Below are 17,754 nucleotides of genomic sequence, written 5' to 3'. Positions count from 1 at the left end.
AATTGTTTACAAGTTTCCTTGTGCAGGAATACACAGAAAAAGAGAAAGAGAAGGGCGAGGCTATCTAGAAGTCTTTTCCTATGCGATCTACTACTAGAGTGATGGAAGCTTTCTGAAAAGCTATTGCTATCCAGTAGATACGTGCCAAGAAAAAGTAGAGCTTAAAAGCTTAGGAAGCTGCTCCTTCGTTTAATTTTCAAGTCCAGGTTTCTGCCTGCATAGGCGTTTCTTGGTTTCTTTACATCTGATATAAATTTAAACAGGGACATTCACATAGTCCTGGGGGCAATTTGGTGCCATGCCCTAAAGAGTTTGACAGATTAATACTAGCACTTAGAATTGCATCAAAAAGCCAATGTAGGTGAAACATGTCCATGCTGGCAACTGCCAGAGTGTATATAGGCTGTTGCCATTTGAGCCATCTGAAACCTCCAAGTGGTCTTTAAAAGTGCCTGCATGAAGGGGGCTCGCCAACTATTGTCCCCCTATCATGGTCTGATCATTATCTTCTGCGGTTGGTCTTCCACTATGCTGCCCCTTGCCGCTGGGCTGCAGAGCCGATCAGGTGGTTCTGCCCAGGCGCCTAATGGATCCTGAATGGTTCCAGACGGTGCTAGGATCTATACCTATCTCCCTCATTCACAGCCTGGCCGATATCTTGGTGGATGCCTGGGAAAGGGCGGCCACCGAGGCACTCAACCGTGTTGTACCCTTGCGACCCCTGACCCAGCGCAGATCACAGTGGGCTCCATGGTTTTCTGCAGAGCTCCGGGAGATGAAGCGTCAGAGACGGGGCCTAGAGAGCTGTTGGAGATCCAGCCGATCTGAATCTGACTGATTGCGGTTAAGAACCTCTACGAGGTCTTATCTCGCGGCGATGGTGGCAGTGAAGTCTAACTACTTCGCTGCCCTCATCGTGTCCGCAGATAATCGCCCAGCCACCCTGTTCAGGGTGACTCACTCCCTCCTTAATCAGGAGGTGAGGGAGGAGCCCTTGCAGGGGCGGGCCAAGGAGTTTAGCCAGCATCTGATGGATAAAATCGCTCAGATTCGGGCCGGTTTGGATTCTGACTGGGCAGAGACTGATGGGGGGGGAGTCAAGCGGTCTTGGGAATGTTATCTGGAATGAATTTGATCCTGTGACCCCGGAAGAGGTGGACATGTGTTTATTGGACCCGTGCCCCTCCTGGCTTGTGTATGCAGCTCGGGAGGGGACACGAGGCTGGTTCCAGGCAGTAATAACTGCTTCTTTGAGGGAGGGTACCTTCCCTGTCGCCTTGAAGGAGGCAGTGGTGAGGCCCCTCCTCAAGAAGCCTGCCCTGGACCTGGCTATTTTGAACAACTATCCTCCGGTCTCCAACCTTTGCTTTCTTGCGTAGGCTGTTTAGAGCGTGGTGGCGCATCAGCTCCCTCTGTTCCTGGAGGAAGCTGATTATCTGGACCCATACCAATCAGGCTTTAGGCCCAGGTACAGCACGGAGACGGCATTGGTCGCGCTGGTGAATGATCTCTGGAGGGCTCGGGACAAGGGTTGTTCCTCTGTCCTAGTCCTATTAGACCTCTCAGCGGCTTTTGATACCATCGACTATGGTATCCTACTGCAGCATCTCAGGGGGTTGGGAGTGGGTGGCACTGTTCTACAGTGGTTCTCCTCCTACCTCCTGGGCCGCTCGCAGTCAGTGTTGACGGGTGGGCAGAGGTCTGCCCCAAGGCCTCTCGTTTGTGGAGTCCCTAAGGGGTCGGTCCTCTCTCCCGTCTTGTTCAACATCTATATGAAGCCGCTGGGTGAGCTCATTCGTGGTTTCGGGGTGGGGTATAATCAGTACACTGATGATACCCAGCTTTTTCTTTCCATCCCGAACCAACCCAGCAATGCCCTCGACATAATGTCCCATTGCCTGGAGGTGGTCCGGGTTTGGATGGGGAGAAACAGGCTTCGACTCAATCCCGCCAAGACTGAGTGGCTGTGCATCTCGGATCAACCAGTCTATTCCATTGCTAACTATGGGGGGTGAGGTGTTACCCCCCATAGATAGGACCCGCAACTTGGGCATCCTCCTGGACTCACGGCTCAGTTTGGAAGATCATATAGGAGCCGTGGCCAGGGGGGATTTTGCACAGGTTCGCCTGGTGTGCCAGTTGCGGCCCTATCTGGACCGAGATGCCCTATGCACAGTCACTCATGCACTTGTGACCTCTCGGATAGACTACTGCAATGCTCTCTACATGGGGCTGCCCTTGAGGACCACTCGGAGAGTTCAGCTGGTGCAGAATGCAGCTGCGCGAGTTGTGATGGGAGTCTCCCGATACTCCCATGTAACACCTCTTCTCCGCGAGCTGCATTGGCTTCCGGTTGCCCTCCGGGTGAGATTCAAGGTGCTGGTGATGACCTATAAAGCCCTAAATGGCATGGGTCCGGATTATCTTAGGGAGCACCTGCTGCCAGCATCAACTTCCCATCGTCCTGTGCGCTCCCACAGGGAGGGCCTCCTCAGGGTCCCGCCGGTCAGGGAGTGCTGGCGGGTGATCCCCAGGGGGAGAGCGTTCTCGGTGGGCGCGCCTGCCCTATGGAATCAACTGCCTGTGGAACTCCGGATCACCCCCAACCTTCGCTCGTTTCACCGGGACCTAAAAACCTGGCTATTTGAGTTAGCCGGCCTGGACTGAGGGGTTTTAAGGTTTTAAATTTTAAATTTTAAACTCTTTCGGGGCTATTAATTTTATTTTATTTTAATTTGTACATTGCACTGTTTTAATTTGCCCTGTAAACTGCCCTGAGTCCCTCGGGAAAAGGGCAGTATATAAATCGAAACAAATAAATAAATAAATAAATGAAGAGTGCACACACTATTCTAGATGTCAGCTCCACAAAGTAGGCACATCCATTAAATCAATTCCATACAAAGGGTTAAAATTATTTTTACTAAGGTTACAATAGCAAAATCTGGCAAGTCTGGTTGTGCTGTACTTCCTCCTCCTTATAGTTCAGTGAATTAGATTTAGAATCTGAGTAGCTTCTGAATATTGTTTTGGCTCCTTTGCTCTAGAAAACTGCTTCTGTATGTCTTCATCAAGGTAATCTTTCTTACTGTCTATATCAGGGGTCTCCAAACTTGGCCCTTTTATGACTTGTGGACTTCAACTTCCATAATTCCTCAGCCAGCCTTGTCAACTTTGGAATCCCCTGATCTACACTAAAATAATTAATGCCAGGGCATGAATCCCCGTAATTAGCTCCTCTCAGTTCATATACAGCTGGTATACCAGCCAAAGCAAGGCAAAGGCTTCCTGGATCATCCTTTCTACCTTCTGTTTCATGTTACTTCATGGGTATTGTTTCCCAAGTAGTGAAATCATTGGTGCTAGCCAAGGCCAATTTTTTGCATGACTTTGATCTGAAATATGAATACTGCCCTTAAATGGTGACCACTGACAGAAATATGACCAAAACATTATGACTGAGCAACAAGAGAAATGTATTAGTATGCTTGGGATAACTTCAAGGTTATTACTCTAATAATTTAAAAAAATAAGCTGTGGAGGCTAACCCTTCATAAAGTCTAATGGAGAAGTAAGCTACCTCATTCGTCATGATACCTTGAGACAAGATAGTAAAGACAAATCCAGAGGATTAGCTTCATCTCCTCATAGGAGACCACAACACCTACATACTGGCTTAGGTATCATCATATGAGTCTATGACACATGCTATGTAAGAAACAGCCAGGAGTGAAGATACTGTTTTAAGCTTTCCTTCAATAATGGTGCTAAGGAGCAATGCTTAAAGGAAAGGCTAGCCAAAAAAAGAAAAATTGAGAGAAAAGGCCCTCTGTTGAAGAGCCAAGCATACAGATTTTTGGAATGTAATGTAAACATTTGGATTGCCAAGTTATTTGGCAACTGAAGTTCTAGAGGGAGAAGTTTAATGAATCCTGATGCTATAATGATGACTTTTTAGGTGAGGGCTTGCTCAAAATGTTCTCCTCTCTAATGGAAAGGATGTAATACTTTTCCTCTCCCATTTTAAGTAGAAGAACTGACTGACTGGTGGTTCAATTGTTGAAGATGCCTCCGTCCATCTCCAACTAGTTTCGTTCCTTCCCCTTTGTCTTCCTTTCTCTTTTTGCTCTTTCCAATGGGAATTGCTCCTTAACCTTACCCCCATCTCCAGTCTGCCTTTTTAGATACTTATGTTTTCCTATTTTTCTTAGAAGACTGAGCACCCTTGTGGGTTTCTATGTATAAGAGAAAGAATGGTTGTAATACAAAGGTGGGGAAATGATTTCATTATATAATTAGGTACCTTATTTTATTCATGTATTTATTTATGTTGCCCTGCCCTTGTTTGGAATATATATTCTGGCACGTACATTTGCACATACATATATGTACACCTAACAGTATCAAGCAAATACACTTTTTGGTGAATCCCCAAGACTGATTTCTGCTGGAGTTGGCAACCTAAATTCACAAGATGAGAAAAGTTGGAATTGCACAGGAATTTTTGTCTGTATTTATATAATCTTTCGGTCTACTCTTCCTTGTTTTAAATTCAGCCATCTTCCCTTCTCTTAAAGAGGTAGCTACCTGGAGTATTGGTAGAATTGGGCTAGATAGGAATGTAAGGTATTTGTTTATCTCTCTATTATCTACATTTGCTTTTGTAACTTTGAACATACAAAAGGAGGATGAGAAAATGTTTCTAAAAGAACATTCCATACTACCCTTGATGTGGGAACTCTAGTCCATTGATCATTTCATTGCAAAAAAAAATATGTAAAATACATATAATGTCACGTAAAGATAAAGAAACCACATGGAAGAAAAGAAACACAATTCTTACATGCTTGTCTTCAAACTGGTCTCCACCAAACGCTGCCACACATGGCTTGATTCCTCCAGTTCCAAGAGCAATCAGAGACAGGCCCGTCATTGACAAAATCCTTCAAAGAGGGATGAAAATCTCAGCACCATAAAAAGACTTGGGGGTAGAACAGGAGAAGTCTTTGGGGGGGGGGGGTTAGAGCTGCTAACTCCATAACAGAGTCTTTTGAATCAAGTTAGTGAGGGCTGTTAAGCAGTATGCTGCGGCAAGCCCAAATCCTGCAATAGGAATCATGTAAGAAGGTTATCCTTTCCCATTTCTATCCAATGGACTTTTAGCCAGGAAAATGAGAAAAAATTCAAAAAAATTGAATTTATAGGATTCTAAGGTGACGGTGGCTCAGTGGGTTAGGACACTGAGCTTGTCGATCAGATGGTCGGCAGTTTGGCGGGTCAAATCCCGAGTGCTGCATAACTGAGTGAGCGCCTGTTACTCGTCCCAGCTTCTGCCAACCTAGCAGTTCGAAAGCACGTAAAAATGCAAGTAGAAAAATAGGGACCACTATGGTGGGAAGGTAACAGCGTTCCGTGCGCCTTTGGCGTCTAGTCATGCTGGCTACATGACCACGGAGACGTCCTCAGACAAGCACTGGCTCTTCGGCTTTGAAATGGAGATGAGCACCGGCCCCTAGAGTTGGAAACGACTAGCACACATGTGCGGGGATACCTTTACCTTTAAGGTGACTGCACACACTCTTCATTTCTGAGAAATGAACACACTTGAAAACACTTTATATTTGTATGTGTTTCCTCTGCAATAGTAAACAAAATTCCCCTTATCATGCTGAATAGGGATGTTCAAGGGCCCCTCAGTCATATAAAGGGACTAATCAGCAGCTGAGTGGTGAACTCCAAGCAGTGCTCTTACCACTGAAACACATGAAGGTTAGTCTGGAACAAATCTTTCACCCTAAGAATCAAGACTGTCAGATCTTCAAAAGGTAGGCACTGGCAGCTGTCAAGGCTATGATATCCAGACATGACAGGGATAAAACCCATTGTGCCCAGATAACAAAAAGGTCCATCAGAGTCACATAATGCTCACAACAAGGTGCATTTGAATGCATTGCTCATTAATACAAGCTAATTAATAGTAACATTATCAAAACACAGCAGGCCCATTTCCTCATTACTTACACATGAGCAATCTGGTTTCCCACATTTGGCATTGCCCCAACTGATTTGATCACGTGCCCAATAACATAAACAATGGAGAGATAAATGATTGTTCTGTGGAGGAAAAGAAGAAGTGGGTAAACCTTATCAGCCAAAGACAGGTGCATTTATAATCAGAAAGCCAAATACATGTCTGTGGTTCCTGATAGGGAAAAGACAAGCATTTTTTTGCTGCTGGGATATCTACCAAAATTACAACTCTTCTTTCTTTGTTGCTCTTCTAAGTGTTGGGGGAAAGATGCTATTGCTGAACTGAAGGGTAAGGTAAAGCATTCTGGTTCCTCTTAAGATCCACAGTTTCTCTTCCCTGCTGATGGATCCCTCATTCCTCTGAATTGTTCCTGACAATACAAATGGGTTAACCTATAAGAAATGTAAAGTCTATATGCAGTAGACAGCATATTTCATTCTTACTTGTATTTTCCCAGCCAGGAATCAGCAATGAAGGCACCAATGACTGGTGTGAAGTAACACAAACTTGAAAAAGCATGGTATACAGATGTGGAAGTTGTTTCATCCCAGTGCAGGAAGTAGAGAAAATACAAAGTCAAGACAGCTGTGGGAAGAAACACAACAACAATAAAAATACAGGATAATGGATATCACAAATATTTATTGAGATATTTTATGCAACGGACCATCTTGCTGAAGTGACTCTGTGAGGCCAAGCATACATAAAAATATAATACAAAGTAAACATAAATAAATAACATTATAAAAGGCCTCTAATGGCAGCTAAGGACGAGACTCAATCAGTAATAAGGTAAGATCTCATTGGGGTTGAGCAACTGCTCGACCTTCAAGCCAGAAACACATCCAAATATTTAGAGCTTTCTGAAAAGCTGGTTAAAGTCAGAGTCAATCTAAAGGGTATGGATTCCAAATTTCTGCCACAGTGTTATGTTTATGATTCTCTATCTATTGCCACTTGATAATGGCTTTGTGCCTTTAACAGTAACAGAAGAAACAAAGTTTATCAGTGGCAGAAATGGTCTACTTTCTGGATCCCGCTAGATGACTTTCTTTATCTGGAACTCAAATCAAAATTCACTGATTTAGTACAACAAACAAAACTTGGCCCCATGACATGAAAAGCATGATAGATGACAGCTAGCACCTTGATTTGCACTTGAAACCACACTGAAGTCAGTTCATCTCATAGAACAGAGATGCAACAGGGGCATATAGAGGTCCATCCATAATTGCGGATGCCAATGCATTCTAGACCAGTTGCAGCTTCTGGATGTTCTTCAAGGATAGCGCCCACATAGAGCACATTGTATAGTCTACTTGGAAATTCCCAGTCTTAAGCCAGAGGAACTCCACCACCTATCTGGTCACATTCAAGGAGTTCAGGCAGGAGTACTGCAGTTTAGCAAGGAGACAAGTACAGCAGCGAAAGTCCTAAGTGTTCCTGAGAGCCCAAGTTCATAAACAAGGTGCCACATCCAGTTTTCTATGAAGCAGTGCTTCTTAATGTCATCAAAGTATTCTGAATGACCATAGCTTCTCCACATCTCTGCCCTGGGCTCTTAACTGATACTACACATAAAACACAGGGAGGCATATTTCCGAAAGTGGATTTTCCCTTTCTATATCCATCCAGGCCTCTGAAATGTATGATAGTATTTAGGTCCAGTTTATAATACTGTAGTAGGCTGTTGGTAGTATTATGTTATCCCTTTCAGGAACACATCAGCAAACAGATGCTACAAGAAACAATAGAACTCTATTGATATAAGCAATAGTAAAAGAATCTTGAAAATCTGACATCATTGTCCCTCCATTCATCTTACATCAAAAGGAGTTACATCAGACGCTATTCAAGTATGTTTCTGAGATTTTCTTTCTTAACTGCACTGAAATCATGTTTTTCTAACTGCCACAGTCTTTCTCCAGGGTTATGTCTATGATTCTCTATCTATTGCCACTTGATAATAACTTTGGGCCTTTAACAGTAACAGAAGAAACAAAGTTTATCAGTGGCAGAAAAATAGAACGATGAACAAAATGGCCTTTCTGAATGCTGACCATCATCCCAGAGATAAACTCATAGATAAACTACCACAGGAGAAAAGTTGGAGAAATTAGTTATTAAGATGGGTTTATCAGTCCAGGCATCCTTCCAGATGTGTGATGGGTCATCCATTATTGGACTCTGGACAATCACTAGATGAGAGCAAACAAATATAGAAATTTCTAATGCCTTTTAACCATCTGGTAGTCATCTGCATTTTTGCAATCTAGATCTGGTAGCACTAGATAAGTGGATTTTCATGCCCAGGATTCTGAGCAATAATATGATGGCTGAAGACTTCTGGGAATTGAATACCCTACATCTGGAAAATGTCACGGTTGAGAAAGTCTGGCTAGGCCAACAGTTTCTTCCTCAGACTTCAGTTCTGTTCCCATCTTCTGCAGAACATTCTTTAAAACAACCTTTATTTTGCTGCCAGCATTCTATATTTATGATCCTTCTGTCTATCACATTAGCATTTGCATTTAGCACAGACCATTAAGATTTATAAATCTGACTAAGATCTTGGGAGAGAAATCAAGCAAAATGCTTTTTCCCCAATTCCAGCCATTAATTTCTCCCTGCCTTTCTTCCACCTAAATAAATGGAAAAGGCATCTGACTTTTCCTGAGAAAAGGCTGTAAAAACCTACCTTTCATTCCATAGTAGGAGAAGCGCTCACAAAATTCATTCACTACAATGAAAGCGATGCTGAGAGGATAGTGGGTGCTACATATTCTCTAAAGAAGACGAGCAGAAAGAGGTTGGGTTATGTATTGTATACACGTCACTTGATCATTTGCACAGCTGATTACAATGGTGCTCACAGAAAGCAGGTTTTGAAACCGAAACATCTATTTGTACAACAAAATGAAAAAGAAAGGTATGTCTGTGAAGAAACAAGGAAGTGTTCAAGGAAACACTTAAAAGGTCAGTAAAGTCACGCTTCGAATAGTGAAGTTCAACACATTAAGTGAAGGTCAAATAGAATTTAAGAATCTTGAAAATAGTATATAAATATTACATACAGTATGTTTGTTTGTGTGTGTATATGTAGCTGTACACACACACACACACACATATATACAAATAGTATTGAATAGAATTTTAAAAGCATGTATAAAAAGCAAATATATAAAGGCAAAACATTTTTTGGGGGGGTGACTTGGATGAACTGAGTGAATGTCCACAGGTTTCTATAAAATGTCTGTGACTAATCTGGGCTCTTGGTGTAATCAAGAAACAAATCCCCACAGAGGTGTTATTTTTCTTCCTCCAGCATGTGCAGAGTAATTGTGCCAGCAGAGAAAATATGGGAAACAGGAACCTAACAATTTCAGTGTCAGGAGGATCCGAGAATCACACACCAAAGTACATGCTTAAGTACATAATGGTCACGTTATTATTTTCACAGTCCAGCCTTCATTTTTGTCCTCTGATTTGTAAGGCTTCACTGCCCTGTAAGAAAACAAAGCAGACTGGCACTTTCCCTAGCCCATTTCCACAACATTTTTGCAGTGCTATCCCATGACATGCAGGGGCATTAAATACTGCAAAGAGAGAGAAACCCATTTGACATGGGAAAATCTTCACTCTTCCAGTGCCAATAAGGGATGAGTCTGCCATGGAGGGGTTATTTAAATGGGAGTCAGAAACACATTTACAAATTGTGATTTCTTAAGTTCAGGCTTGAACGTTAAGAAAAAGCTCCTGAAGCAATACAGGTAGGCCTGTTACAGTCTCTCAAGGACACTTCCTTGAAGGAACAAGGAAATAGAGCAGTTGGGGAAGGTGATTTATAGTATCAAAGCTGTGTTTCAACCTACATGGATTTGATTGTACATACAGAAAGCCAAAATATACAATGTACATGCCCATCTGATTCTTTCTGCGCATTCCGGAAAACTGGTTGGCAAGTGAGGGGAGGATTAGAGATCCTGAACGTACACAAAAGGACTCCTACACACGCTGATACAAGCGCTCCATTAGGGATTGATGAATCTGTCCATTTCAAGTTGTTTTTTTCCCTTTCTCATCTTAGGCTCTTTTTACCCTGTTTCCACACACACACGTGCGTGCGCACACACACACACACACACACAAGCATGTGTATTATGCATTTCTCATACATGCCATTTGTATACAAATTTTTCCAGTATAAATATTTCAGGAACTAATTTCCAACCAGGTAGTGTACTATCATATATTCTGTTCAATAAAGTGTGCACATTTTTTCTTCACGTTTTATGGCTGGAGTACTGTATTGCATATCCTATCAAAATATAATTGAGTTTTGCTTCATAGGTTAATTTGGGGGATGTGAATTGAGCGAGTCTGCAGTGAAATGGAAATGAAAGATATTTCCTACCCATTCCTATTTTCCATATCAGCGGCATACAAGTTAAATGATGAAGATTCAAAGGCTGAAATTGGATGCTACTAAGTCATTCTCTTCTACACACATTCATTAGAGCATCTATAAAGACTATTTGTGTTACAGGTTGCATACTATTGTGCTATCAAAACTGGATGAATCCAGTGTTAAGATTGTTTCATACCACAGCTAGCTGCTGAACCCTAACTCCCATTTTGTATCCTATTAGGGCTCATTTCATCTTTTAAAAAATTGACTGAATAATAATATTATTATTTCAACCTGAAAATCCTCACAGCTTTGCTTACACATAAGTACACTGACATATAAGAAGACAATACACCTTTTACAGTCACTGAAGTTTTTTTATGGGTATCCATACCTTGCCTTCAATAAAAGTAGAAGGAAGATATAACAACATCCCAACAACATAGTCACACGTGTGTTATTGTGCTGTCTTTTCTACATGGACTGGCTTTCAGTCATTAATGTCCCAATGCTACCATGCTCTTCTGGCAGGTGAGATGTAGACAAAGTATTATTCTATTTGATAGTCAAGAGCATCCTTTATAGCTAAGATCTGAATCATTGTTATCATCATATGAAGAATAACACCTTTAGTTCGTCAACTTCCCGCCCCCAAAACAAATATGTAGATGCTCCTCCTGCACCATGGAAAAGCTTGAATTGTTTAGCATTTATTTCCAATTTTTGTATCGTTTATTGTCCATCCATTTTAGCTTTGGCTTACAAGACGTATTAACTATAACGCATGAACCACGAGGTTCAGGATGACGTTGGGATTTTACAGAGCATGAAAAATAGAACTGAAAATAAAAACTGGATTGATGAGTCGAATGGATTTTTCCTAATCAAGCAGAGCATTCATACCTCAGATGAGGATACAGCTCCATAAAGCCATTATGTTTCAAAGTCCAATTACAAGTTTTTCACGTAAAGAAAAATTATGGGTTGGTAAAGAAGCTGTAGGAAGGGTGCTTTATATATCCTTCAGCCACTTTTTTCTACTTAGTGCCTTTTCGGGCATTGCTTTCTCTTAGCTCAGATTATGGTTACAGATTAAATACAAAAGACACACTTCTAATAACTGAGGAAAAAACCCTAATAATCCAGAACATTATTGTATTTATTATTTTTATTTATTTTAATTCCATTTATATCCCGCCCTTCTCCGAAGACTCAGGGCGGCTTTACAAACTTAGCAGTAGCCTTCATTCTATGTATATGCCTGCTTATTAGGGCTTTCACACACACCCCAAGCGGCATTATTACAAAGTCAGCTTATTGCCCCCAACAATCTGGGTCCTCATTTTACCTACCTCGGAAGGATGGAAGGCTGAGTCAACCTTGAGCCTGGTGGGACTCGAACCTGCACTAATTGCAGGCAGCTGGTGTTACTTAAGGAGGCATTAGCCCACTGCTCCACCAAGGCTCTGTTTGTTTGGTTCAAAATTACTTTTGCTTTATTAATTTGCTTGCAACCCTGGAAGACTGCAGCTTCTTAGCTTGCCCATTTTATATTTCCACTAGTTCCTCTGGCATACCTGTTTTATGGAATAATCACACCGGGCATGGTTTTCAAGTACAACATAGAAGTAAAAAAAAAAGCAGTACATTTTTTTTGTTTCAGCATTTCATAAGTGCCCAAAATTGATAAGAAATCTCACATGCCATTCAACCATTACAAATTTTGGGCCTTTATTCACAAATGTTCTTACATGCATGTATGGATGTGCTTAAAGTTACAGTCCCTCATTCATTTAAGAGAATTAGAGGGAAAACTTGAATGTGAGAAAAACAGCAGTTAAATATTGTTTCTGTAATGCAATTAATTCTTAGCTTATGGCCTCTTTCAACAGACCATGGATAAATGTCAGGACCCACCCCAAACCACATCTTAGGAAGACAAAATTCTTGGAGTCAAGTCTATTCCAAAAAGAATCTTTACTGAGACATGCTTGGTTGTAGGAAATGAGACAGGACTTAATATTATTCCACGAAGTAAACCTTTATAAAGAGTTCCCGGTTTAACCCCCCTTAACCCCATTTGGTCAGTCCCCCATCCTTTATCTCGTATCATCCCTCTCGTGGGAAAAAGGAACTTAGGACCCTTCATGTTTATTGCTCTCTTCCATGACAAAAGCCAGATGCTAGCCCCCCCCCTTTTGTTTCCCCAGTTCAAAAGGCTTCTCCTTTCCTTTGAAATGCCTAATACCGGTTCAATACACATCTATTCTCTTCTCTTCGGGAGATGGCAGAATCCATGGAATAATGTTTGAAACATTCCATTTATGAATATGATATAAATGGATTCTGACAATATTGCTCTTAAGAAAAGCAGTACAAACACTTGATTATCTATTCTTTGAGATAATTCCAGCATTGATCCATATGATCGATTTAATGCTTCCCTCCATAATCCATAAATGTGCAACTAACAAACTACACGGAAAGAAAAGGCTTGATCTGATTAAGTTTTAAATTAAAGGGCTTTTCAAAATATTCATTTGTATATGCAATGAATAGGTAAAATTACTCATTTATTACAAAGGACCGGTTTCTTCCAGGAAGCACTCATTTAGGAGTTATTTGCATTTCTTAGAACAATTAAAAACTCCTTGGCATGAGAATGCTTCTATGCCTACCATTTTCCCCCCTTTAAAATATTAAAATTTTTAAATGTTATTAATGTTTTTAATTGAAAAGCAGAATGGTTCCCTGCTATACTACTTCAGCCTATAAACTTTCACTGAGAACTGCATCCCATTTTAATTAAGCTTGAAATCAACCAGGTTATTCCTTCTTCTCTATCTGAAACAATACCCTATCTCTTTTCAATCTTTTTGCCTTTTACATTTTGTTTCTTTAAAGGTTATAGGTATTTCCTTCTCTATTGTTTGAGAAGGAAATCTCCTTTATATAGTTATCTTATTTTACTGGGGAATCATCATTCCATAACTGCAGTTCTGCTCTCTTTCTCCTTCTTGCAGCTGTTTATAAATTAGTCTTCTCCATCTTCATATCCTCCAAATGTTCAGGTTAGAAGAAGCTTCCATAAATTGCTCTTTCACTACCCGAGGGCACAATATCAAATTACTGGTGCTGGATCGAGACTAATATAAATATACCCTTAAGAATAAATCCATTCAGTTTTCATAATCAGGGTCTAGAAAAGTCTGAAAATTCAACCTCAAAAACCAAACACCATTACAGACAGCAGCAAAAGTATGAACATAGCACTAACTTAAAATACCATTGTGGTGCAGCTGTTTGGGGCTGAAATTTCCACTGTTGAAATACACTGCATGATGACTTAGGATCTCGTCAACTTCCCCTCTAGATCTATTTTATACTTCAAAAAATGAAAATTCTTGGAATGAATTTTCCAACTGAAAATGTCTACAATGCAAATTCCTAGAGTGCAATTTTTGGCAGCAGAGCGATTATTCCAAAGAAGCCACCAGTTCTATTTCCCCACCTTCACTTTTAAAAAAAACACGACTTTCTTTTTAATAGATTAATCGAGGAAATATTTCATGCCAAATTTTTAAAGCTAATATCAATTCTAGGCAATTTTGAGACCAGGACACAGCAGCAACAGAAATAACAGAAGCTTTCATGAAGTTAAAAAAAAATAATGAAAACAAAGCTCTGCAGATACATACCGGAGATATTTTCTCAGGAGGGCTAACACTTTTTGGAGGATCAGATCCTGCAGAAACAGAAGGGAATAAAGCCTTTTTAGGGTCTCCTTTCTCCGAGAAGTCCATCCTGTTATTGTTTTCTTTTTTTAAAAAATCTGTCTCATATAACTCCTTGCTGTCACTGTGAGTTGGCTGGGAAGACTTCCAACTATGTGGTTTGGAGTTTAGTTCAGTTTTATGTTAACCCTGATTGTGCACCTTTCTGTCATGCTGAGGCAGGCAGATGATGTTACTTTGAAGGATCAGAGCAAAATTGATTTGAATGGAGCAAACGGTCCTTAAATCGGCAAAATCACAGGGCTATTCCCCCAACAGCCCTGGGCACAGTGGTGTACTTGCTCTTGCTCTATGCCAGTGGTGGCAAACCTATGGCACGTGTGCCAGAGGTGGCACGCAGAGCCCTCTCTGTGGGCACGCGCACTGTCACCCTAGCCCCACCTACCCACGCGGCCCTCTCTTCACCAGCAGCCCCCTTGGAGGAGAGTGGCCCCAGGTGTGGCCCACGTGGATCAGCACAGCCAAGGACATGGCAGCTGGGCAGCAGGGACAAGACTCTTCCCTCACACCCCATCGCACACAGATGATGCTGCGGGGCATGGACAGAAGGCGTGTCCACCCTGGTGCTGCAGAGCCACTGGGGCAATCAGCGGTGGGCTATGGAGGCAGTAGGTGGTTCTGCTGGGGGGGGTGGAGGGGGGGCGGTTTTGGGTCTCTTGGTGTCTACAAGGTTCGCCATCACTGCTCTATGCAGTTTACCTTGTTATAACATGCTTCAAGCAATCTTGTATGTTCACATCATGTCAATCAAACTGCATACTCCATGATAATTTGCACCACTCAAGTTATAAGTAGGTGTGAAACATGTGTCTTTAGGTCATTTTGTGCTAATGGTAGGATTGTTGATAGGGAACAAAGACTTCTCTGTCTATTTAAAAGCTGGTTGAACCAAACCAACCCCTCCCCCCAAAACCCCTCATTAAGATCTCGAAGCAAAGATGCACTGTGAGGTGTTCTCTTCATTTGCTACATATGTGCATGTCTCCAGGCTTTCACCAACTCTATACAAAATTTACAATAGAAAATATGAAGAGCTTCTTGTATTCTTCTCTAAATCCCTTTTAATTAATAGCTTCTTATCATTACAAGCACCTATGCCACAACTAGTGTAGGAAATGACTCTCCTCACAGAGCCCTCGGCAGATAAAAACCATAGTTACATTCTTTATGTTTTGTGGGATGCCTCTCACAAGACAATGCGCTGTGCTGCATGGGAAGCAAATATATTCTGCCTAAAAGGTAATTATGTCTCAATTGGCTATAATCTGAGTAAAGAAAACCTGGCTACAGTATTTCAGAGAAAATTCCAGAAACTGGTAGTGCTTTTTTTTTTTTACTTTTTATTATATTGTAAGTCGCCTGGAGTCACTGTGTCAGTGACATGGGGTGCATAAAAATTAATAAATATAAATAAATAACTAAGTAACAAGTAACTTGGAAAAGAACATCATACCACTAAAGCTATTGTTAAGTCTTGTGTCTTATTGACTATACCAGAACAATTAGTTGTAGGCATTTCTAGTTAAATATTACATCCTTGACACCGTCACTGCCAGAGGTGCCCCAGGTTGGGTATTGCAATGCAGGAATGGTATAGGATAGTGTCTGAGCACGCAAGGAGTTGGCCAATTATTTTAGCCTTAAATTTAACATAGGGCTTTAGATGGCCCTATATTTCAGGGGGGGGGAATGAAGTGTGTTTTGAATTATCTAAAAACAGTCTTCCTCAACTCAACATTCTCAATAAATATAATTTATTGTAATTCCAGCATTACAAAACAAGTGCGGTGTAGATTTTCTTCTTTTCAAATCCAGTCTGATTTTATTAGAATCCTGGGATTCAACAACCATACTGCATAGATGATATGCTAAGACCACATGTTCAGCTGAAGAATTTATGATCATATGGTACCTAAACTCAGGACTTTTGATTAAAAAAATACTATTACATGATTTCTCCCTACTATTCTTCTTCAGCAGTCTAAATGCACTTGTTTCATTCTTAATATTTGGGTCTAAAAACCCTTTCTGTGGTTCTGGAATTTTGTCTGGGATGGAACTCAGCGGCTGTGTAGGCTAGTGCTGATTTCCTGGAAAACTCTGTATATTACCGTTTTTGACCCCTGGTCTTTGAAAGCAGATTAGGCACAGCCAAAATTCTCTTATTTTCTACCAACACAGAAATCCAGAGAAGTACGAACAAAACATCACTGTCCTGTCTTGTGCAATGACCAGTCTTTTTAGCAACAGAAATTCCCCCATAGAAGTTTCTATTCTATATTCAAGAAAATCAAACTAAAGTCATGCCTACAAAAGTGGCAGAGCTCGGCCCAGCGTTTGTCATTCTGATGAAAGCAACAACCTCCTGCACACACTGCTGATTCGGCAGGCATCAAGTGAGCAGGCAAAGTAATGATAGACAACTGTAGCAATGTCATGGTTCCAACAGACGAAACTCTTCAAAAGAACTTCGAGGCATTGTTTACCTTAAAGGATCTTTTATTCGAGTAGCATAATATTGGCACTTACATAATCAAAGCCAAAAAGTGAATTCCCCTCCCCTGGGTACATAGTATCAAAGCACAATTCCCTCCTCCAATTAACAGTTATAAATCACATTCCTCAATTAGCTTGAAGCGCGGGCTTTCTCTCCAGCTCTCAGCCTGCCAATTCTTTATCAGCTCTGGCTCAATAACCTTGATTCTCACACTAAGTTTTAGTGTTGTTATGTCTAGCTGGACTCTCATTCACATCCCCCCCTCCCTGCATCATCTAACTCTAAAAGCGAAAGGGGAAAAACTACATTTCCATCTACTGTCAACGCAAAAACATCCGATGTTAGCAGCGTTGACAAGTAATATGTACATCATATAACTTTTCCATTTAATCCTACTCAGGCAATTGTGAAATGTCAAGCTTGTCTGCTGCATGCTCAGGTAGCATGTAGAATGAGCTCGAGATTTATTTTTGTAGTATTCATATCCCATGATTATTAGAGTTATATTTGGGTAGTTATGAAAATTACACCCTCGAGGGCTGGAAAAGGAAATTTCAGAAATTTAGATCTTCTCCAGCTCCATTCCACAATAATGACAGATTTTTGCCCAGGCTTTTGACCAATGCCAAACTTTAATACTCTTTAATATAAATAGGAGATACACTTCTAGTCTATGTATGTGGTGGATTCGGACTGCACATTTATCCTGGGTGAGCGTCTTGATTGGCATCTAGGTACCATTGCTTAAAAAGATTTTGAGATATTGTCTTCCATCCACCCCACAAACTGTAAATAGGCCATATGAATTGGTATGCATCTGCCTTAACAGCATTTCTGACCTATATCAGTCAATAAAAGATGCTAATGATTCAATTTTACACAAAGGAGAGACAAGATGTACTGGCATAATACAGACCCAAAACTAATTACAGCATAATTGTACATCCCTACTGCACATTTTTACATTGAGTAGATAATGAATGTATTTCAGCAAGTGAACAAACAGTTGGGAGAGGGACAGAAT

General features: G+C 41.1%; 1 protein-coding gene across 3 annotated transcripts in view; it reads right to left on the bottom strand.

The window, feature by feature from the left end:
- Positions 1 to 14,242, bottom strand: part of SLC15A2 (solute carrier family 15 member 2) — a gene marked incomplete at its 5' end in the record, with an annotated part of 86,369 nt that extends 72,127 nt beyond the window's left edge. For 2 of the 3 annotated variants that reach the window (XR_014490877.1, XM_083349856.1), the window contains 5 exons: positions 4,844 to 4,943; positions 6,022 to 6,114; positions 6,475 to 6,616; positions 8,730 to 8,817; positions 14,138 to 14,242. Coding sequence is in view for 2 of the 3 variants with exons in the window: in XM_083349856.1 (XP_083205982.1) it covers positions 4,844 to 4,943; positions 6,022 to 6,114; positions 6,475 to 6,616; positions 8,730 to 8,817; positions 14,138 to 14,242 (528 nt within the window). The remainder of the gene's footprint in view (positions 1 to 4,843; positions 4,944 to 6,021; positions 6,115 to 6,474; positions 6,617 to 8,729; positions 8,818 to 14,137) is intronic. The other variant, XM_083349857.1, reaches the window with a different exon arrangement.
- Between the last annotated feature and the right edge of the window lie 3,512 nt (positions 14,243 to 17,754).

Source organism: Vipera ursinii, assembly GCF_947247035.1.
Source record: "Vipera ursinii genome assembly, chromosome: 1".
In the NCBI taxonomy this organism is placed as follows: Eukaryota; Metazoa; Chordata; class Lepidosauria; order Squamata; family Viperidae; genus Vipera; species Vipera ursinii.
The sequence above is the reverse complement of the archived record's forward strand: the minus strand, read 5'-3'. Positions and strand labels throughout refer to the sequence as shown.